The sequence below is a fragment of the Rousettus aegyptiacus genome, unplaced genomic scaffold (genome assembly GCF_014176215.1).
Source record: "Rousettus aegyptiacus isolate mRouAeg1 unplaced genomic scaffold, mRouAeg1.p scaffold_m13_p_12, whole genome shotgun sequence".
Classification (NCBI taxonomy): Eukaryota; Metazoa; Chordata; class Mammalia; order Chiroptera; family Pteropodidae; genus Rousettus; species Rousettus aegyptiacus.
This window is the reverse complement of record NW_023416287.1, coordinates 42,667,810-42,692,184: the sequence shown is the minus strand read 5'-3', so window position 1 is coordinate 42,692,184 and position 24,375 is coordinate 42,667,810. Positions and strand designations below refer to the sequence as shown.

Sequence of the window (24,375 nt, the reverse complement as noted above, 5' to 3'; positions counted from 1 at the left end):
CTCCCAGCGGCCCCGTGCACAGCCTGTCTCGCTGGGACAGCCTCCCCACACATAGCACTTCTGGGAACTCTACCTTCGTCTGTTCCGTTCATGATGGAAACGCAGTCATCCCCTACAAGGAAAGGTGAGGCCTTAAACACTTCTTTCACCTAAATGTAAAGAGAAACATGCCTTTATCCTTTAGATTTTAAACTCATAGTTCCCAGTCAGGTTATGCTTTCAGCAGGTCACACAACAACAGAGGTGTCCGCTGGTGCTGCAAAGTATAACAGTTCTGGTTTTGTTTTTAGCTTTGTTTGCAGCTTTTTAATCCTCTGCAAGCACTTTTCATCAGGTTAATCTACTCCCTGGGATAGGTGAGGTGATGCTACCCTGGAGAGCCCCATGTTAAGCCACTCTGGACTGGAAAAGCTCTGGGGTACTTTGACTCTGCTGGGCCCACAAATGTTGCCCTGCTTCATGATGAAAGATGAAGGGACTAGAAGCCTTATAAGGCAGAGCTCAGACCTGGTACTACGGCAAGGCCTGGTGGGCGCTGCTCCCAGGAAGTGACCAAGCAGAAGGGAGGTGAAGGGAGTGAGCTGCTTTCTCCATTTTTGAAAGCAAGTATTGATACAAGGAACTTTAGTACATTTGCACACCCCAACTGCATTTGTGTCCCACAATCTGATTTGAGTGTATAGCGATAATTTTTTTAAGGGACCTTGATAGATGTGCAACAATTCTCATCATTTATCAGCTACTTTAAAACAGTAGAGAGGGTTAGGAGGACCATTTTGCTTATGATTCCTTGACTTGCCCGATGAAAAGTAACCCTCCAAGAACCTGCTAAAGACGGGTTCTACAGCCCCTCCCCAGGGGCAGTACAGGGCCTGGAGACACCCCCTGGCCCCATGAGAGCCAGTCCTTAAGGGCCTCTTCAGTAATTTCACCTGGGTATCAGACCAAGAGCAGGACTAGCAGGTTTTTGAGAACAAGCAAGCTTGAGCTAAAGGTCAGGAACTCAGTTCCCAACAGCCCTCTGGCACGTTCAAAGTCCTTGGGTGGAAGGATGCCCTTCAAAAGCACAATGTTATTTTTAAAACAAAGTTGTTCTTAGTATAAAAAGAGTCATTCTAGAAAACGTAAGTGGCTTTAAATATCATGAAGAAGAAAATTATAATTCCTCCACAATCATTTCACCTAAAGGTGAGCTATCAATACTTCAATGTTTTCCTCTTCAGGACGCATACACCTCACATCCTGACTGCTTAAACATGGCTGAATATTGAGCATTTTCCATTACTGTAAGCCACCCCCAAGCAGGAAATGGATAAGATCACCTTTTGAAGCAAATTCTGAGCTTTCTCTCCTGGTAACAGACGTAAGCCAGCTGTGGCCTTGAGGACCAAGGGGGTGGCTTTCCAGAAGTCACAAGGAATGTCTTGTTTGGCAACATCCAGTAATTCCTGAATAATTGGGGTGCTCTGTGAACACAGAGTAAAACAGGGTCCGTCAAAGCTTGGCATAGAAAGTCAAAAGATGCTCTCTCTACACTTTTGGTTTTATTAATTTATAAATATGTTTTTACCTAATTTTTCAAATTGCTAGGAAATAGCAACTCAAGTGGTACTGGCAGATGTTTTGGGGACAAGAACCAAGTAAGCACAGAGAAACATCCTTGGCAGTGGAACATGGCGGGGTAAGAGCACGTGGGAGAGGCTCCTGCTGTTCCACGAGCTTAGTTACCAAAACCCTCATGACCTCAGATGATTTGCAATTACCCTGGACATCCTGAGTGCATACTGGGGTCCCTCATGGTGCTAAAACCCCATGAATAACTACATCAAGGAATCATTTTCACCTTCGGAAATGCTTAAGATCTAAAAATTGGATAATGCCCTATGTCTGCTGGGATGGGTAAAGACTTAAGTATCACTGGGCGTGTCAACAGGTACAATGGGATGGGGGCAATTTGGCAATGTCTGTGCAAGGGGAAAACATACATTCCTTGTGATCAGAAATCCAAGTCTAAGAATTCATTGGAGAACTGTCGTCCTTGCACACGTGGGTAATGAAGTGCATGTAAGGTGACACACTACACCCTTTCTTATACTATTAAGAGGAAAGGACTGGCCATTATCTAAATGTCCTTCAGGAGGGGGACTGGTTCTATAAATTCAATGTGTATGCATAACTACAATACCATCTAGCCAGAAAAATCAAGGAAGCTCTTCACATCCTGATAGTATATGATCTCCAAGTGATATTGTTTAGCGACAAAAGCAAAGTGAATAAAAATGTGCACAGTATTCTATTGTGTATGTAAAAGAAAAAAGCCAGAAGAAAAATTTAGATGCATTTGTATGTAAACTTGTTCCTGAAGCTAAATAACCAAGGACACTGAAATTTATCCCACTTGAATGTGTGTTGCCTTCTGAAGCAAGTAAGATTTTAAGAAACCTAGAGCTCATTCTAAAGACATCTAATTTAATCAGGTTTAAACTATAGTCACTCTAGAATCACTAATTTTGATTTTTTTTTTTTAACCAAACTACAAGAAAACAAGGATATGACTTCACTGTCTGAGATCAGGATGCATCTGTGGTAAGAACCATGTGTTAGTTTTTAATTTAAGACACGTTTGAACCAAAAGGAACTTACAGCTAATTATATTAGTGACTCGCTTTATGAGAGCCTTCGTGGAAACACAGTATCCTGGATTGGTGCAGTTGTAAGCTTTCAGAACTTCAAAAGAACAAATGGCATAAACTTACAAAAATCATCGTTTGACAGTTTAATTTCTTTTATACTTATCTGGTTTCATGAATTTTGCATAATACATTGTCTACTTTGATTTTTTGTTTTAGTCAAGGTTTGTCATCTGCAGAGTAACTGAAATAAAAAATGAAACTTTCAAATAATGCTTTTTGTAAGTTTGTAGCCTTTGTGCTTTTGAAATGCATCAAGACTTCTGGCTGCATGTTTACTGGTTGGGGGAAGGGCCTGGTTGGACGGGGTGTATGTGTAAGGGAGTAGGGGGCTGGGGATACATATCTGCTGTACCGGTTTCCCCATTTCCTGACCATGTTAAAGAGTATGAAATATCCCAGGTCAGCACTACCAAAAAATGCTCTTCTGTGAAGATGGCCAACTGCACTCAAGGGAAAGAAAGCTGGCTTTAACAAATTACATGGTTAGATAACAAATGTGATGAACAAATAGACATGAGGGAAAATGGTTACCTTTTCAATATCATCAGCATAAGCAGAAAGACCTGGCTGCAGTGCTTTGAAGGTTTCATGGGTCAAGGTGGGAGTTTCTAAAAGAAAAACATGTTTTAAAAAAGGTACGACGAGTAGCCATACTCTTTAAAGGCTGACCTGAAAACAGACCAATCCCAGAGTGACATGGAGCCCCTTTAATGTTTCTCATTTAAATTCTGCCTTGTTAGTTGGGCTAAACAAGATATTATACCTAATGTTTTGGCCAGAACTTTTTTTTTTTTAAATCAACTTTATTCAGATATAATTAGCAAACAAAAACTATCCATTTAAAGTTAAATTTATCAGTTAATAATTGCTAATTCAACAAATAGAGGAGCAGAGCAGATGATTCCAAATTGCAAATATGGAAGTCCTTCCTTGATTTTTGAAAGATGCATTATAGGGTTCTAATCAATATGTTTTTGTTTTTTTTAATTGAGTGTTTTAAATTATTTGGAGGCTGGACTCATGTGCATACAGCCAGGTGAGTGTTCAGAGCACACGGTGGCCAAGGGATGTCAGTCTGAATTCAGACATGAAGACCCATGAGGAAAAATAAGAAACAAAACCTTTTGTAAAGATTTATCTCTAAAGATAAAACACTGGAATATGGCTGTTAAAGGATTACATGCTGACATGTGTTATCTTAAACTTAGCTTCGAAAACATTTCTGGAAGTAGACAGGTTCAGCATATAAATATTTAAGTATTATAGTAAGTTTAAAAATAAAGCAGATAAAAAGTAAATAAAATATGCCACAATGGCTTTGGAGAGAGCTACTAAAGGTGTCTAATACGACCAGCTCAGTTAAATGCACAGAATGGTGTAAACTCATAAGGCATTGAGGGGACCCCAGCATGAGCAGTGGGCCTGCTGAGCAATCAGCAGAAAACACTTACTGGCCAGAGAGGCGACTTTCACAGCCAGTGGGCACAAAGAGGTGCTGGAAGAGGAGATCAGAGGGAGGAGGAACAGTGCGGAGAGCTGGATAGTAATGGGGGTCTCCCTACAGGAGAAGCCACGGTGTGAAGATGCCCACAGGCCCACCTCCCCTCTTGTCCAAAGTCCCTGCCCTGGGCAGCAGAGCTGACAGGGCTCTGGTTCCAGGCCCACTCTCACTGCTGAGGCCACTTCCATCTGTAATCCCTTCGCTGCCTGGCCCCACTGGCAACTCTGTGTCAGCTTGGGTCCCGGGTCTTCATAATTTATCTCACTTTCCTATTCTCCTGGCTCCACTGGCCTGAATCTGGGGTTACTGCCTGCCTTAAAATTCATCCAACATGACTTCTGGCCTAAGTTATAGTCCTAGCCACCCAATCTGCCTGTGAAGGTTGCAAGGGAGCAGGCCACCAAATACACTCTGGGATCTCAGCTGCCTTTAGGTGGTCACCAGATGCTATTACAAGTAAGGACAAGATGGGACTCCTGGGAAATTTAGATTCCTGGGTCCCAATCCCTACTGAGCCAGCATTACTGGGACACAGAATTTTTGAGAAGCTCCCAGGTGAGGCTAAGGCAGGGAGTCTAGCCCATACCCTAAGAAACCACTGTCTTTAAGGGGAGGATCCCAAGAGCTCTGCTATGAGAGACAGAAAAAGGAGCACATGGCCAAGGCTTTCTGCCATTGCTGGAATACCTCCAGGCTGCCAGGTGAACTGGAAGACGTGCACTCGGGTGCCAGTGCTTCCCGCGTCAAACATGATGCCGTAGAAAACCTTGTGACCATGCGCAGTAGTCCCCAAGGGACCTCGGGCCTGTTGGCCCTGCCTGGCCCCTGCAGCTCCTTCAGTGATGCTGAAGAAGGCCTGGGTGGCTGAGGCCCAGTGCCACTTGATATAGGCAATATAGATGAACAGGCACACAAAGAGCCCCATGGGGTACGCCACCTTCGTCATCTTCAGGTTCCCATTATTTGGTATTTTTCTCATTTCTTCGTCTGCTGAGGACTGTGCCACACCTGCTGGGAGAAAGGCAGGAAAAACACATTACGCGGCGAAGTTCCAGAGCAAGTCAGAAATTCCTGCACTCGGGGACAAAACAGAAACTGATCTGCATTTTCTCCTGTGGAATCAGAAGCTTCATTTGATCCTCAAAATGATTCTGGAAGGTGTGATCCCCACTTTACAGAAGAGGAACTGAGGTTTATAAGACTAGGTTACTTGTCCAAGGTTGTAGGTCCTGCAGGTGCTGACCTGGAGCACAGACCCACAGCCTGAGCACGTTTCCCTCTAAGTGCTGTTCCAGATAAACAGCTTTTGGACTCGTTCTTTTAAAAGGTCATGTGTAAATGGTGGGCCAAAACCTTTCAAGGTAAGAGGAACCTGTATCTGATTCGTTCCTTCAATTCTCACTTTTTCTTCTAAATAGTAATTTACTTTTCAAAAGTGTTAAAAATCCTGTCCTTTGGGAACTACTGAGAGCCCTGGACGAATCTGAGAAACATTGCTTGTTTCCTAGGAAATTTCACAACAGATACCGCTTTTTATTCATGTAGCATATTCCTGCCAAGATAGAAATAATGACTATGTGCTTTCAAAGTCTATAAAAGTTCTACCCAAGCAGTGAAACAAACTAATTCAGCACCATTAATTTTGGTTCAATGCACTTCAAACTGGAAGCATTTGTTCAAGTTTTATTATCAGCTTTTAGCTCAAGGCGCTATGTGGGAACATGAAGCTTGAAAGGATAAGAAGGTGCCTGCTTCTCAGGGCACTCCTACTCTCAGGGAATGTCTGTCTGTCTATCCTTTACTCTCTGTCAGCCGTGAGAAGTAGAGTAGACACTCCTAGGGGGAAGGAAACAGGAAAGTGCTGGCTTGAGAGCAGGACATGGGTTTAGGTTCTGCCTGTGGCAGTGTGTGGCTGTGGGCAAATTATCCCCTCATGTGAGACTGGTCTCCTCATCTGTAAGGTGGGGCTGCTTATGCTGCTGTTTCGGGTTACAAAGAGATGTATGATGTGCTCAGATGAGGATACAGAGAAGACAGATACTGAATGATGGCTTTACAGAAGGGCAGTGGGAGGTAATATCCCCTTGCAACTAGGGACAGTGATGGACAGGAGTACTAGAAGACAATGTGAGAGGAGGGTAAAAATGGGGACCAGGGCTAGCAGTGCAGGGGGTAAGCCTGTGGTGGTATTTCTGCCAACCTCGAGGCTGTGTGGAGAAGAAACAAAGCAGAAGTGTGTCCTTGGCGGGAAGTATGGAGTCCAAGCCTTCTATGGCCTCCCCTTTCTGGGATCTAGCCCTGCAGTCACACCTGGATGCCCTCAGGCCCCTGGAGGTCAGACCAGCACAGCCTAAACCTATAGCTGCCTTTGTGCCTTGCCTAAGGGAGAGAGACCTCCCCAGCAGCCCACAACTCCAGCTCGGGCAGGGGGCAGGACAAATCACCCTGAGCATCTGCTGCCATGAAAGGCTGTGTGAAAAACTCTCTTGACAGACACCAAGGAGCAAACCTCCTTCCTTAAGACTCTCCCACTCCAACCCCTGTCCCTATCTTATTTGGGGCCTCTCTTGGGTCTCACTGCACCTGGTAGCTTCCCACTGCTCTCAGAATCATATTGAACCTGCTGCCCAGGCCTGGCCCTTCAGCCTGTGCAGCTTCAGCTCATCTCTCTCTTGCTCGTGCTCACTGTGCTCTAAGAAACCAGTTCCTCCCTCTTGTCCCTAGAACTCAGATTCTCCCCACTTCAGGCCCTTTGTACACACTGTTAAGCATTCCTAGAATGCTTGTCTGCCAAACTGACCAACCTTATCCTTGTTCCTAAGCCTCTACTAAAATGCCATTGACCTCATCTTCCTTGACTGCTCCCAACTTGAAAAGCCTCCATCCCTGTTATACCCTCTCTGAGCTCCCTACCTATTTCTGACCTAGCAACACCACAACCTAATGATGCTACTATCTGTGGGATTAATCTCCTCTAAGCCATAAGCCCCAAGGAAAAGACTTAGCCTGTCTTGTCCCACTGCTGCCCAGCCTGGAACACAGGACCCAATCTAGAAGAGCAGAGGATACTACTCCACCCCATCTATCTTCCATAATGTCACCAGACACACAAAAAAAGTCCCTATTTAAAATCCGTTAATGGAGAGAGGTCATCAGCTCTAGACCTTCATTCCCCTACAGAAATATTGTTTAAAAAATTGGTACTGGCTAAAATATTTTATAGGACTTCTGGAAAACAGGCAAAGATCTACAGCAACCACGCAAATGCCTAATCTAGAAGATTTCATGTTCTGGATGGTAGGACATTTTGTGGTATTTACTCACCCTTGCCCCACTTCCCCTCATGGGAAACCATCTGAAAGCAGCACCAATTCCTAGTTCTTTCCCTCAAACTGGAAACAGAGCAGACCATGTAGAAACATCCCAACCTGTGTTGGGGCTGCCCTGGGGACAGGTCTCTGTTTTGCCTGACTTAGAGCTCAGATGGGGAAGTTGCGGAAAGCAGCTGCGAGTACTTCTTGTGAAAGCCACAGGTAACTACACTCACACATGCCTGGGGCAAGGGGTTTGCTGGGTGGCGTGAGATACAATAGAACATCTAAGGCCAAGGAGTTCAGGTGAGACACTTTGGGAAATTATAACATTTAAAAGCAGCTGTGTACATGCGGGACTTGAAAATAGTGCATTCAGAAGCCCAGAGAAAATGCATGCTTAGAAAAAATCCTGAGAAGAGTTTAAGCCTTTGCCCCATGCTGACTCTAAAGCTCAGACATGTGCTAATTAGTGAAGCTCTATCATGGCAGAGTGGGTCTGCAAAGACTGGGAAAAGTAGCTATTTTTTCAAATGTCCAATTTAAAAAAAGGATAAAAAAAGAAAAAATTACAAGGCATACAAAGAAACAGGAAAACATGGCCCATTTAAAGAAAAAGTGGTAGAAACTGTCCCTGGAAAAAAATAGATATAGGATGAGAATATCAGCAGACATACAAATTGTAAAAAGAAATCAAACAAACTGTGGAGCTGAAAAATACAATACCTAAATGGAAAAATGTGCTATAGGGGTTCAACAGCAGATTTGAACAGGCAGAAGTATCAGTGAACTTCAACAAAGGACACTGAAAAAGTCTGAAGAAAAGTGAAAAGAACCTAAAGGACTTATGGGATACCATAAGAAGACCAATATACACATTATGGGAGTCCCAGAGGAGAAGAGAGAGAAAGGAACAAAGAGACTATCTGAAGAAATAATGACTGAAAACTTCCTCCCAATTAAGGAAAGACACAGATCTACAAATCCAAACTCAATGAACTCCAAGGAGGATTAACCCAGGGACTCATGCTAAGACACATTATAATCAGCTATTGAAAGCCAGAGACAAAGAGACGCTCTTGAGAACAGCACGCACAAAGAATATTTAATGAGATTATCAATCAATTTTTCTGAAGAAACTTTGGAGGTCAGAAAGCAGTGGGATGATGTATTCGAAATGCTGGGGGGAAGAAAAACTCTGTCAACTGAGAATTCCAATATCAGCAAAAATGGTCCTTCAAAAATGAGAAATTAAGACATTCCCAGATAAATAAAAGCTGAAGAAGTTCATTACCAGTAGTCCTGCTCTATAAAAAATGCTAAATAGAGACCTTCAATGCCAGTCATTGAAAGCCATAAGAAAATATAAAGATCTCCAGTAAAGGTAAATACAATGACAAATATAAAAAATAGTATTAGTGTACATTTGGTTTGCAACTACCCTTTTACTACAGGATTTAGAAGATAAATGCACTTAAAAAAATTATGTCTATGTTAATATATACACAAGATGTAATCTGTGATATTAAAAACAAAGTGAGGGAGTAGAGGAGTAGAGTTATTATGTGTGATTCAAGTTAAGTTGATATCAAATTTAAAATAAATTGTTATAACTTTAGGATGTTACACGGTAACCACAAAGAAAATATCTATTGAATATACACAAAAGGAAATGAGAAGAAAATCAAATTTGTTGCTACAAAAAATTAACTGAACATAAAGGAAAGCAATAATAGAGGAAATAAGGTACAAAAAAAGCTATAGGACAAACAGAAAACAAATGGTGAAAGTCCTTCCCCATCAGTAATTCAAATGTAAATGGATTAAACTCCTTAATTAAGAGATACAGAGTACCTGAATGGGCTAAAAAAAACAAGATCCAACTCTATGCTTCTACAAGAGACTCACGTTAGACATTAGGACACATATAAACAATAGAATGGAAAAAGATTCCATGAATATTGTAACCAAAAGAGAGCAGTGATGGCTATATTATATCAGACAAAACAGAATTTAAATTAAAACTGTCATAAAAGACAAAGAAAGACATTATGTAATGATTAAACGGCCAATTCAACAAGAATAAAAAACAATTATAAACATATACACCAAATCCTAAATATATGAAGCAAACACAATTTAGAAAGTAAAAACAAACAGTATAATAATAGTGGGGAGCTTCAATATCCCACTTATAATAAAGGACAGAAAAATCATATTGAAGATCAATAAGGAAACAGAGGATTTGAACTGGACCTGACAGACACATACAGAGCACTCTACCCAACTAAAGTATAATACATATTTTTCTCGAGCGCATATAGAACACTGTCCAGAACAAATGATATGTTAGGCTACAAAATATGTCTTAAATTTATAAAGATTAAATCGAACAAAGTCTCTTTTGTTCACAATGGAATCAAAGTAGAAATCAAAAGAAGGAAAATCCTCAAATATGTGGAAATTAAATACCACACTATTAAACAACAAATGGGTCAAAAAATAATCAAAAGAAATTAGAAAATATCTTGTGATAAGTGAAAATGAAAATACAATATTCCAAAACTTCTGGGAGGCAGTGACACAGTGCCAAGAGGTAAATTTATAACTGTAAATGCTTATAATGAGAAGATTTCAAACCAACAACCTAAATTTACCCTTAATGGACTAGAAAAAGAATAAACTAAACACAAAACTGAAGAGAAGGAAACAGAAATTAGAGCAAGATAAATGAAATAGGGATAGACAATAGAGAAAACCCATGAACTCGAGTTGGTTTTTTGAAAATATCAACAAAACTGACGAACCTTTAGTTAGATTGACTAAGGAATAGAAAAGATTCAAATAACTAAAATCAGAAATAAAAAAAAACACTACTACTAATCTTATAGAATAAAAATGATTATGAGAGTACTATGAACAACTATATGCCAATAAATTGGATAACCTGGATGAACTCAACAAATTCTCAGAAACACACAACCTACCAAGATGAATCATGGAGAAATAGAAAATCTGAAGAGAGCTACAGCTAGTAAAGAGATTGAACTGGTAATCAAACACTTCCCAACAAAAAAAAATCCCTAGACCAGATGGCTTCCCTACTGATTCTACCAAACATTAAAGAATTCACAACGATCCTTTTCATGATCTTTCCAAAAACAGAAGAGGAACAACTACTTCTTAACCCATTCTATGAGGCCAGCATTACCCTAATACCAAAACCAGACAAAGACACAAGAAAATAAAGACCAATATTCCTTATGAATATTGATGCAGAAATCCTAAACAAATATCAAACTAAATTCAACAGCATAGTAAAAGTATTATACACCATGATCAAGTGGGATTTATCACTGTAATGCAAGGATATAGAAAACCTCCCAAGGTAATATACCACATTAATAGAATAAGGGAGGAAAAAAACCCTACAATAATCTCAATTTGTGCAGAAAAACATTTAATAATATCCAAAACATTTTCATAATAAAAACAACCAACAAATTAGGAAAAGAAAGAAACTACCTTAACGTAATAGAGGTCATATATGAAAAACCCATGGCTAACATCATACTCAGTGGGGAAGACTGAAAACTTCTACTCAATGACCAAGAACAAGAAAGAACGTGTTTTCACCACTTCTGTTTAACATAGTATTGGACGTTCTAGCCAGACCAATTAGAAAATAAATATAAATAAAAGGCATCTAAAGTGCGAAGGAGGAAATAAAATTATCTCTGTAGATGACATGATCTTATATAAGGAACCCTAAAGATTCCACAGGGGAGGAAAGTAACTGTTAGAACTACTAAACAAATTCAGCAAGGTCACAAGGACACAAAGTCAACACACAACTATTTCTATGTATTACAATGAATAACCTAACAAGAAAATTAAAAAAAAATTCCATTTACAATAGCATCAAATAATTCCATTTACAATATTATCAAACAATTTCATTTATAATAGCATCAAGAAGAATAAAATACTTAGCAATACAGTTAAACAAGGACATGGAAGACTTGTACCCTGAACACTACAAACTGTTGCCAAAAGAAACTAAAGAAGAGTCCAATAAATAGAAAGATATCCCATATTCATGGATTGGAAGACTTAATATTGTTAGATGTCAATACTATCCAAAGAAATCCACAGATTCAATGCAATCTTATCAAAATCTCAACAACTATTTTTTGCAGAAATAGAAAAAAACCCATCCTAAAAGTCATATGGAATCTCTAGGGACCCCAAACTGCCAAAATAATCTTGAAAAAAAATAACAAAGTTGGAGGCCTCACATTTCATGATTTTAAAACACATTGCAAAACTACAGTAATCAACACATTGTAGTAGTGGTATACAGACAGACATATAGACCAATGTAGTAGAATAAGAGCCCAGAAATAAACCCTCAAGTGTATGGCCAAATGGTCTTCAATAAGGGTACCAAGACCATTCACTGGGAAAAAAAGTCTCTTTAATAAATGATATTGGGAAAACTGGATATCTACATACAAAAGAATGAAACTGGATCTTTATCTTACATCATATACATAAATGAACTCAAAATGGATTAAATAGTTAAATATGAAACTTAAAACTATAAAACTTCTAGAAGAAATCATAGGAGAAAAGTTTCATGATATTAAATACGGCAATGACTTCTTAGATAAGACAGCAAAGCATAGGCAAGAAAAGCAAAAAAAGAGAAAGGGGACTACATCAAAATTAAAAATCTTTGTGCATCAAAGAACAGTGAAAAACAGTGAAAAAAGGCAATCCATTGAATTGGAGAAAATCTGCAAATCACATATCTGATGAGGGATTAATATCTGAAATATATAGAGAGCTCTAAAAACTCAACAACAAAAAACAAATGGATCTAAAAAAGGACCTTAATAGATGTTTCTCTAATGAAGATATACAAATGACCAACAAACAGATGTAAAGATGCTTTACATCACTAATCATTAAACATGCAAAACGACAATGACATCATCTCACACAAGTAGGATAGCCACTAGGGGGGAGGGCGGAGTTGAAAAAAAATAACAAATGTCGCAAAGGATGTGGAGAAATTAGAAATTAGGAATGTAAAATATTGCAACCACTATGTAAAACAGTATGATAGTTTCTCAAAAAACTAAAAATAGAATTACTATATGATCCAACAATCTTATTTCTGGGTATATCTCCAAAATAACTGAAAGCAGGGTCTTGATATTGCACACTTGTGTTTACTGCAGCATTATTCAGAGTAGCCAGTGGAAACAGCTCGATGTCCATCCATAGACAAGTGGATAAAGAAAATGTAGTATATTCATATAATAGAATATTATTCAGCCTTAAAAAGGAAATTCTGACATATGTTACAATATGGATTAATCTTAAAGTCACTATGCTAAGTGAAATAAGCCAGTCGCACAAGGACAAATATTCCACTTATATGAGGTACCTAGAATAGTCAAATTCATACAGACAGAAAGTAGAATAGTGGTTCCAGGGGCTGGGGGAAGGCAGATCAACTGTTTAACGGATACAGAGATTCAATTTGAGAAAATGAAGAAGTTCTCAAGATGGATGATGGTGATGGGCATAACAATGTTAATGTACTTGATGTCACTGAACTGTATACTTAAAAATGGTTGAAATGGCAAATTTTATGTTATTTATATTTTATCACTATAAAAAAAACTCTCTAATGAGGCAAGGCAGGTAACATAAATGAGTTCTGTGGACAAAAGACTAAAGGCAGCAGAGGGAGAGGAAAATGAAGAGGGCTGCATCAAATTCAAAGCAGTTACACCTCACTCAACAAAGATTCTTTCTGCCTTAAATGTTGTTTCTTTTTAGCATCCCGTTCATTTGGTCCTCTTTCTACACCTCTGCAAAACCTACCCAAGAGGTTTACTGCCACCCTGAACCCTGGCAGCTGGAGACTCCTTCTTTGGGCTCCTTAGTGTTCTATACACTTCCCCTTCCTGAGTAAGTTATTTGTGAAGTACCGCTCTTCCTTCTGCTTAGACAGTGCTTCTCTTGAAGCAGGGACCAGGCCACTTATCTCAAATCTCCTACCTCTAATACAAGGCCAGAGCCCAGCAGCTGCTCAGTCAATACCTATGGGTGAAGGAGGCTAGCTGACAGCTTAGCAATTCACTGAGGCAGAACAGACAGTCAGAGAAAGATGGAGGCATAGAAGATGCACCAGGACTTGGTGATGGCCACCAATAGAAGGAGGCCATTTGAGAAGGGGGCTGCTTGATAGGAAGCAAAAGTGATCAGGTTTTCTACATATCGAGTTTAAAATGATAGCAGGATCAAATTGGTACAGCCACTATGGAAAACAGTATGGAGCTTCCTCCGAAAAGTAAGAATTAATTTACCATATGATCCAGCAATCTCTCTCCTGGGTATTTACCCCAAAGACTTGAAAATCCATATCCAAAAAGATATTTGCACACTGATGTTCATAGCAGCATTATTCACGGTGGCCAGGACATGGAAGCAACTGAAGTGCCCTACGATAGAGGATTGGCTAAAGAAGTTGTGGTACATATATACAATGGAATATTAGTCAGCCATAAGAAGAGATGAAATGCTGCCATTTGCAACAACATGGATGGACCTTTAAATAATCATGCTAAGCAAAATAAGCCAGACAGAAAAAGTTGAAAATCACATGATATCACTTATAATGTGGGATATAAGCCTAAAAGCAACAAATTAACAAGACAGACAAACTGACTCATGGACATGGACAATGGACTAGTGGTTACCAGAGGGTGGTGGGTGGGGGAGGAAGGGGGAGGTACATGGATTAAAGAGGGTCAAATATAGGGGTGTAGGGGGAAGGTGAAGTGGGTAAAGGGGATCAAATATATGGCAGCTTAGGAAACTGGACTTTGGGTGGTAAACACACAACAGAATATACAAATATCAAAAATTATAATGTACACCTGAAAATTATGTACTTGTATTAACCAATGTCACCCCAATAAACTTAATAAAAATTAAAAAAAAAAAAAAGAACTGGTCAATGCTTGCAAAAACAAAGAAACAAACAAATAAAATAACGGACTAAATAAAATGATAGCAGGACATCAGTCAGAAACTGAATTGGCCCTGTGACAGATGACAGGTTTGCGGTTGGGCCAGGGAAATTACCTGCATTAAGGGGATGTTAGCTAAGCTCAGGAGTAAAAAAATCAACAGAGAGAAGACTCGGGAATGAGCAGAGGCTAAGACGCAACCTGGGGAATGTCCATCCCCAGGCAGCCAACACTCACCCACAACTGGCCCTCTCATAGGCCTCCTTTTCTTAGGTTATTGTAACCCTAAGTTTCCATTACTAAGTAAACATTTAAAAAGTATTTATAGAAAAAGTTCTAAAGCAGTTATTTCCAAGGATCAATAGGGAGGACATAAAAGCAATACTAACACCTTACGACTGAAAGGGTTTTATAAAATCCTTTTATATAATTAAGTTTTATCATGTTTTATATTAATCTAAGAACTATGACTACATGATCAGATTAATAAACGGTATATCATATTTCAAGGCAAAGGTTACTACTTAAATTTGTCTACCCATTAAAAAAATACCTTCACATATGCTATATTCTATTACCAGAAGCCCACAGGTCGGCACTTATATCACACAATATACAAAGACTTATTTCCATATGACCCCACCAAGACCCTGGGAATGTTTGTAAACAGAATTGCTTGGGAACACACAGCTGGCACATGGTGAGGCACAGACAAGATTTTCTAGCTTCCACTTAAATATGCTTCATCACTTTACTTTTCCTATTAATACAAGTCTACTTTAGACAACCAAAAAACACTCACATGAAATTCCGTGCACAATCATTAAAGTTACATGCCAATAAGTTCAGGATGACATAAATAGAATCCACATAGAATTTAACACTGTGGGAACACAGAGCCAGAAACAGCCTGGCTCAACAGCACCTCCAAGACCCTGAGGCCAAACCTAAAAGTCAATTTCATTCTACTGGGTTAAGGTGTTTGTTCAGAGCTAAGACACCAGCAGGAGGGGTAAATCACATTTCCATGGGCACCACTAACACTAGAGTGTAAATGTGTTGATCAGGCCTCCCTAGAGGTTTACCAAGGAAAATAATTCAACTTTAGTTTTTTTCTTTACAGGAGAGGGTCTAGAACAAGGCTGCAAGGAATGAAGAGTAAGCTGACAGGTGGGGCAAGATGTAGGGTGAACAAAGGCAAACAGAAAGCTTTGGCTGAGCAAACGTTGCTCCCAGCTGGTCCCTGCCAGGGGCTACCCTCTGTCAGGGGCGGACAGGGGTCAGAGAGGAGAATACCAGTATGGAGCAGCGGTATTGGAGGTAGGTGCCTGCACTGTCCCCTTGGCTAGGTTTTCTAGGAGCTAGGCACAGCGGGTTGGCTCTTGGAAATACAAGCTCTATCTGATTTGGATGGTGGCCACCTAATCAGTTAGCCAGGTACTTCAGGTTTTCAGTTTAAGTACTAAAAACAGCCAGGTATGCAAATAACTGCCACACATGCTGAAAATCTATCCAAAATTAAAGCACATTAACAAACTACTATTTATTCTCCTAGTAGGTTTAAATGGATTTTTCTTTGCAAAATCTACACGTATATCCACCATGTCAATACCACCTTTTTTATAGGATGTAGTGGGAGGGACCTCTTCACTCGGTTGTCCACTTCTCTGGTTCTTTACATGAGGTTCCAGGAAGGAGATGAATACACATCATGTTAGCCAAATGCTACTTCTGAGGGCAGGAGTAGGGGGACAAAAAACAATTTCTGGATTTGTTCCATTATGTTTGATAGACTTTTCATGAACCTTGTTTATGCTTGGTCATACCAACAGGAAAAGCTCTCCAGACATCATGGGTCTTACACAGTGAGTCAGAAACTCCCTGTAATCACAATCACCATCTACCTATCCTTAAGGACCCTCCTTCCTAGAAGTTTCACATTCCCTCACTGGGGCTTGGAGCTAAGACCTCTCCTGCATCCCAGGGGATGGAGGATATGCGGTATCATACACATAATCCTGGTATGTAAATGCCTGGACGGACACTTGGAACTGCCTACATGTTTTTAGGTGACTGACTCCTTTGGATGAACACCCAGGATGGGGGGGCTGTGTCCACAATAATCTACAGAGCAAATCAGACTTCTCTCCAACCCTTAAAACCATTCTATGGCTTGCAGCTGCACTTGAAATAAAAATCACCCTTCTTTCCTCAGTGCCCTGCTCATCTCTCCCTCCTCTTCCACTCTCCTGTCCAGTGCTTTCTACTGAATGAGGTACAGCCATCCACCTGATGGCCTCTTCCTCCTGCAGCCTGGAGCACTCCTGGCTCATGGATCAGCTCAGGCAGAACCACCCTGACCACTTCATGAGCTCTTCTGGTCACTACTCCAACGCCAGAATGAATTGTCCTCACATCCTCAGTACTATTTGAATGACATAATCTTACCTGTTCCCTGGGTTTCCCAAATGGGCTGTGAGGCCCAGGAGGGAAGGGGCCTGCCTGTCCTCCTATTTTAAATTTGTCTACTCATTAAAAAAAATACCTTTACATATACTGTATCCTATTACCAGAGGGTGGCACAGAGCTGGGAAGAGAATCAGCAAATGCTCGCTGAATAAATAGATGCAGCAGGGCTCTAGGCTCCTTGGGGCTAGAGATCGGCCTGGCTCACCCAGCTGCCAGAGCACTGAATGCGCTCCTCATGGGTCAGCGAAGTCCAGAGTCCAGGGAGAACTAATGGAGCCGGGACAGGAAGGCAGCAAGGAAGGAAGACTGGTGAGCGAGTGATCCCGAGGCTGCTTTCAGGCGCTGTCGTTGGAGACCTGGGAGCTGCCAGACGCACGGTTCTGCATCCCAGAGGCCCCCAACCATCATCCACTCCAGCCCCGACTCCCAGACGCAGCGCACCAGCGCGCCTGGAGGCCCACGTGCAGTCACTTATTCCAGGCCTGTAAGCCTCGCTGGCCCTGCACGCGCCCCCGGCCCGCCTCTTACCCTGCAAGGGCCCCTCTGCCCCACCCACGGAAGGGGTCGTTCCCAGGGTTGCGGACCGGCGACCGAGGACGCCTCTCTGTTTTCCGGTCGGGACGGCGCGACCGCTGACTCCACGCACCGACAGCAGCCAGCTGCGGATCCCGGGACCTGGGCCCCGCCTACTCGCACGTCGCTCCCCCACCGGGTGCGGCGTCGTGGGACAAGTGCGCAGGCACGGCGTAGAGGCGGGACGTCACGGGCCCCGCTGCGCAGGCGCAGTGGCTTCCCGCTTGGGTTTGCCTGATGGTTCATTCCGAACGTGATCCCGGCTGGAGTCGCCTAAGAATTGGGGCCTCGGCCTGTGTGGGCCTCCAGCGCCCCAGTGCAGCCCTCGCCGGCTAGATTCAGCTCCTGATCCAGCTTATAGAGTTTCCTCACGGCGCGGTGGAGCAGGCCTTTGTGGTGCCTGGCCGATAAGTTTTCCCATCCCAACTTACAGCCTTGACCAGCTTGCGGAATTTTTGAATTTTCCTTGCGTCCTCATATAAAGTTAACACCCTCCTCCCCCTTTTTGGGAAGGTATATGATAGAAAATGCAACCACAACAAAATAGGCAATGCAATCAAATCTTTCCTATTCTTAACTCCCGTTTTTCCTATCCCTTACTAGAAGCCACCAAACTTGCCATCTCCTGACTTGTGTTAGTTGTAGAAGCAGACCTCCAGTTTACTGAAGGATTCTGGTTGTAGGGGCTACCCAGATGTCTCCTCTGTTTCTCCTTCCCACCAGAGCAGGAGTCCCCCACCCCCAGTTTCCCTTGAGGCTGGGCTGCCTGTGGACAGCATCTGGCCAAGGAGGTATGGGCGCCACCTTGCAGACCTGCCCTGGGAAAGTGTTAGTGGGTACCTGAATGACACAGTGGCCTTTATTGACACTTTTGAGAGTGAGTGGGAGCCAAGCGGATGGGATGGAGTGAGAACAGACAGTCAAGGACTGGGCAGATGGGGTGCGTCGTCACTGGGACCACTTTGTTGGATACTGCCCTCCTTTACCAAATGGTCCCTTGTTCTAGATGTGTGTTACTATGATTAATGCTGCAGGATCCCAGGGACTATCCTTGTACACGTGTAAGTATGTCTACAGGAAAAATTTTTAGGAGAGGAATTGCTATGTTAAAGGATATGTTATACCCTCTTTTTTCTTTTAAAAGTAGATACATATGGCTAAATTGCTCCTTAGACATTGTATTAGTTGACATACCCACAGTAATGTATAGGAGTGTGGGGTTCCCCACATTTTTACTAGTAGAATCTTTTCAAACTTTTGAACCTTTGCCAATCCAATTGTTACAGAATTTTATTTCACACTTTTAATTTACATTTATTCTAATATTTTCAATTGTCCTTTCATGGAATTGTGATGGTTCTGCTTCTGTCTACCTTGGTCACAGCACGTCTGATCATATTTCACTGTTAGAGTTTCTAGAATTTGGTGGTTTTGCTGGCATGGGCTTTTGCATATACTATGTACCATTTGGAAAGCTCTTCCTCAGGTCTTTCCTTAGTAAATTGCTATGGTCTGAATGTTTGTGTCCCTCAAATTTCATACACTGAAATCCTAACACTCAAGGTAATAGAATTAAGAAGTGGGGAGTCCGGGAGATGAATTGGGTTAATGCCCTTATAAAAGTAGATGCTGAGCAATCCTGTGTCATTTCTGCCATATGAAGGTACTGTGAGATGACATTAAAACTTTGGAAGCCCTGGGAGAAGGCACAGCCTGGAAGTTCAGGGAAGCCAACCCTTAACTAATTGGGGATGAATGCTCTAGCCTTCTGTTCTTCATACGAGCAGGATTGAGCCTTAGTTGTCCACAGTAGTAACAGCTCAGTCATGTGGGCATGTGCTGAGTTTCCCTTCTTCCTTGGCCCCCTATCTCAAATAAACTACTTGCATCTTATCTCTTGTCTCAGTCTACCTTTAGAGAAACACAAACTAAGACACTACTCAGTAAATATTTGTTGAAGGAATGGGTGAATTCATAATAGTGCTTCTTCAGTTTTTATTAGTCAGCCAGAAGCAGCAGATTGGTCCTACAAGTGGCAGATGATGGAAGCTAATTGGTACCTATTGTGGAAATACTCCAGAAAATGTATGCAAGTGTTCTGACAGCAGAGAGGAGTGACTGGCCCTGCTTCGGGTGGGGGAGGAGTTGAGAAAATTTTAGAAGAGGTAAAGGAGTTACTAACTTGCCTCAGTTTACCAAATGTGACTAAGCCCAAAGTGGAGGTGCCTGCTCAGATTTGTCATCTACTCACACCAATCTAGGAGTATGTCTGAAAATCTGTCTGTTACATGAAGCAGTATAATGTGGACTTCATAGGGCCCTGGTTACAGATAGTACCTCTGCCTCCTCACCTATATCTGTTCCACTGCAACCACCCGTGATTCTCTAAGAATCATGAGCTTTCTTTTAGCCTGAGCATGCCCCACAACTGGAAGTTCCAGGGAGGTAATGCTGCTCCTGGAAGACCTTAGCCATGATAGGTATGAATAATCTAGAGCCTTTGCCTCTCTCTTCCTTGCCCCTCAAGTGAGACAATCTCTGGCATGTTCTGCAGTGGAATTGAGCCCTGGTTGCCCAGGGTTTCCTCCCCTTCCCTGTCTCACTTCTCTACTCTACTGGTGTTTCCTGGGGTTACTTTCCAAATACATTACTTGCATGCAGATCCTTTCCCAGAATATGTTTTGGGGAAAATCTGCCCAAAGATACTCATAGGGGACCTTGATAATGTATCAAATAAAATATTTTAGTCATCTCCCTCATTTCTTCCTCTGATTCCCTAAAGTCTGTAACCACAAAATACTGCCTGCCCATTCAAATCCTTTCTCTTTAGCTCTCCAGAAAAGTCAGACCCTCTGGACTCATGGCTAGCTTTGCATTTTCCAAAACTGAGTTCACACATGAAATAATGTCAGGGAAATCTTACCCTTAACTAAGGGAGGTTGGCTGTCTATTTGGTCATCTCATGGTCTCTTTTGGCTTCTTGATGGACAGTCCAAGAGTGGCCACCTGCACCATAGTGACAATCTAGTTGGGACAGGAAGAGGGTGCAGCTATAACAAAGGTGAGTAATGTTCTGGGTGATAGCTTAACTCTCAGAGTAGAGAGGGACTGGTGTTCTGTTTAATTCCTTGAATAGCTATTTATTTGCTGTCCTCCCTTCCATGGAGGCCCTTAACATTTTTCCGTTAAATATGAAGGTCCCCTTTATCAGGTTAAGAATTTCCTTTTCTTTCTAGCATAAGAATTTTTAAAAATCATTAATGCATGTTGAAATTTATATTGTGATTTTTCTTCATCTATTGAGACGATCACATGACTTTTCTCCATTAATTTGTTAATGTGGTAAATTAAATTCTAATGTTGAATCATTCCTTATTCCCAATAGAAAGCATGTTTTATACATTGCTAGATATGACTGCTAACATTGTGTTTAGGCTCTTTGTTTCTATGTTCATGAGGGAGATTAACTTCTAATTTTCTTTCTTATGTTGTACTTGTTCAGATATACTGAATTTAGAGGGGGACAAGTAATGTTTACCAAAGGGAATAGATCTCAGGTTAAGCAATACCGAGGGATGGGCTGTAGGCCAACGCAGATTAACATAATACACCTAAAGGTGCCTTCTCTTCAGCGAGGGAGGAAGAGGAGTGGTCTGAAGAATATCCAAATGAAGTAGCAGGAAGTTTCCTGTCTTAGAATCTCCATTTTAAAACTTCATAAAAATTTATTCCAAAATAAATTGGGGTTTTAGTTTTAAAATGCTGTTTCTCCAAATTTTCAAGTAAAATCGACAGTGCCGGAAAATACAGCATTTTCATCCTGTAGGTTTAGTAGCCTGAGGGGAGTTCAATCCCCGGCCTAAGAAACAGCATTAATCTACAGTTCTGACTATACAGCATTCTAAATGTTGTTTTGGAAATCATATAAAGGGCTTTTTTAGAAGTTAGGTGTGTTTACACTACACTGAATATTTCTGGATATTGAAAGCAGCTCTGTATCTCTTAAAATAGTCACTAAATATATAAGTAATAGCTAATATGAAATAAAGCAATTTCCAGTAGTGACAATATTCTCACAGTAGCAAATAATCTAGCAAATAACCTAACTTCTTAATTCTAACAACTAAGTCTTTAAAACATTATCATGTTAAGCATTGCAATTTACTGAAATTACCTGAAGGAAAAATTATATCATCTGCCATTGAAACCTTGGAAAGATTTATTAATAAAAACACAGGCTCTCCAGTGATTCTCTAACAGGGCTAAACCCAGGTATTGTTTCTCTCTTTTTGGGGGTGGGTGGGGGGCATTTTGTTTCTGAAGCAAGTACTAAGCTTTACAACATATAAAATATTGATTCTTTCAGAAAGGACACAAACTAAAATTATGCTGAAGATCTGGTTTACTCATAAAATTTCTGCTTTGTGGCATTAGCAATTATATTATATTGTACATTATATGCATGGCCTGTTTATATGATTTTCAAAAAGAGACTACTGTCTTAAACTAATTGATTTGGTTGAATCAATATTCTTTCCATCAGTCTTTGGATTTCCTTAAATGATGGCATCATGTTCATCAATGGTTCTATACTGAAAAGCTCTTCTTGAATAATATATTTTGCATCCAATATAAAGGCTAAAATTCCTAGTATTAATGCAATACCACCAACAAAGCTACCTATATCAAATTTTGATCCTTTATTTTCTTTAGAATTTATAGTTACTGTGATTATTACTGATGAAAGAACAGATGTCACTGAACCCCCGTGGGTTGTAGTCATTGTAGATGTTGAAATCTGAGATGTATTTTGTGAAACTCTTGCCATTTTGGGTGTAGACTTTAAGGTTATGAAAGTCATATTTGCTGAGACCCCTGGTGTTGCCATTTTAGATGTTGCTATGGGTTTCTAAGTGGTGACTGTAACATATTTTGAGATTGTGTAAACTGGAGTGGCAAATGGTTTCAAAGTGCTTTTGGAAGATTCACTTGTATGGCTGAAGGATATTTCCTGTTGGTTTAGTAGTGGGGTTTTCCAGAGGTGTGGAAGGCTTTCTGCTTGAAGACCCTGTCGAGACTTCTCAGTCCAGGATGACCTTGAGCAGCCCTTAGCACCAGCAGGGCCCTCATAATGAACACCACCCAGTCACCTAGCAGGCACTGAGTATAATTGTTCTGAGGAGGGCAGGGTGCCATGGCCTGGTGGGTCCCCAATCGTGGTGGCTGTGGCTCTAGCGCGAGTGGTTCTTCTGTTCACCCAGGCCCGCTCTGCGTCTCCTCCCACCACCTGCCCCTCCAATGACAGGGCCTGCAGCAGGCATAGCACACACCAAGCCAGGCAGGATGGGGCAGGGCTCTGAATTAATTTTTTAAGTTAATCTTTTACTTAGTAAATTATCACTTAATCGCCTTATGGTCTAGGAATGTAATCTCTGTAATACCCATTTGTTGAAATTTGTTGAGACTAGCCTTGTGGCCCCATTTGTGGCTACCTTTTGTAAATTTATCATGTATATTTGAGAAGAATGTGCGTGTTTCAGCTCTTCAGTTAATGAAATATTCATTAGATCACATTAGTGAAGTGTCATATTAATTAGAATAAAATTAAAGTGCTCAAACAATGAGACCCCACCATAGACCTAAAGCAAATCAAAGACTGTTGTTCCCCTTCTTACTGGTGGAAACCTAGGGGCTCTACTCCACATTGTCAGTCATCCTAAAATCCAGGTTCATGGGGCTGTGCAACCTTCAACCTACATGTGCTGTAGAGTTTAAGTTCCTGTTTCTTAACCCTTGTTCCTCCAGACAGTGTCCAGCACATAATAAGCATTCCATAAATATTTGTTAAGTACATGAATCAATGAATGAAGAAAAGATGATCTCCTAGTCAATGTAACCTAGTCAAAAAAATGTAACATAATTTTTTCTTTAAATTTTTACTTAATATTTTCGATTAGTAATACATTTATGGCTCAAAAATTAAAAGATACAAAATAATATACAGTAGTCTGCCCCTTATCCCTAGTGGATATGTTCAAATGAATGCCTGAAACCATGGATTGTACAGAACCCTACATATATTATGTTTTCTCCTATACATACATACCTATGATAAAATTTAATTATAGACTAGATGCAGCAAGAGATTAACAACAACCGATAATAAGATAGAACAATTATATACTGTAATAAAAATTACATGATAATTTGTTAATAAGGGTTACTTGAACACAAGACAGTTGATGTGATAACCGAGAGGACCACTGAGAAATGGATAGATAGCATACACAGTATGGATATACTAAACAAAGGAATGATTCACAACCCATATGGGACAGAGTGGGAAAGCACAAGATTTCATCATGCTACTCTTAACAATTAAAAACTTATAAATTGTTTATTTCTAAAATTTTCCATTTAATATTTTCAGACCAAGGTTGAACTGGGATAACTGAAACCTCATAAAGCAAAACCAAGGATAAAGGTGGACAGTGGTATTCAAACAGAACACAGCACTCCGGGCTACTGGACTGCTTTGCCCATACAGAGCAAAGAAGGCGAACAGGGATTTCTTCCCAAAAAACACACCTGGGAGCCCTGTCATGCAGAAAGTCCAAAGAGGACTGTCGTCAATATGCAGCTACAACCCAGGATGATTTTGGGAGGGTGGTCTCCCTCTACACCTGCAAGTATTAAGGTGGGTGAAGCCTGACACACCAGCTCCACAGGATTGGAGGGCCCCAGGTACCCAGAGCCAAATGAAGTAGTGGGAACCGTGC

The 24,375-nt window shown here is 40.9% G+C and overlaps 1 protein-coding gene and 1 pseudogene across 19 annotated transcripts in view; both read right to left on the bottom strand.

Moving 5' to 3' along the window:
- ENTPD6 (ectonucleoside triphosphate diphosphohydrolase 6) overlaps window positions 1–17,742 on the bottom strand; it is a 42,174-nt gene extending 24,432 nt beyond the window's left edge. For 10 of the 19 annotated variants that reach the window (XM_036229772.1, XM_036229766.1, XM_036229770.1 and 7 more), the window contains exons 1-6: window positions 17,229–17,386; window positions 16,172–16,227; window positions 4,882–5,202; window positions 3,225–3,301; window positions 1,323–1,466; window positions 74–149 (exon numbers count right to left, since the gene is read on the bottom strand). In XM_036229772.1, the coding sequence (XP_036085665.1) occupies window positions 74–149; window positions 1,323–1,466; window positions 3,225–3,301; window positions 4,882–5,202; window positions 16,172–16,227; window positions 17,229–17,260 (706 nt within the window). In that variant the 5' untranslated portion in view covers window positions 17,261–17,386. Of the gene's footprint in view, window positions 1–73; window positions 150–1,322; window positions 1,467–3,224; window positions 3,302–4,881; window positions 5,206–16,169; window positions 16,286–17,228; window positions 17,387–17,551 lie in introns of those variants that run through there. The other 9 variants (XM_016124546.2, XM_036229774.1, XM_036229775.1 and 6 more) reach the window with 9 other exon arrangements.
- Window positions 17,743–22,152: 4,410 nt separating this feature from the next.
- On the bottom strand, window positions 22,153–22,792 carry LOC118609921 (annotated as a pseudogene).
- Between the last annotated feature and the right edge of the window lie 1,583 nt (window positions 22,793–24,375).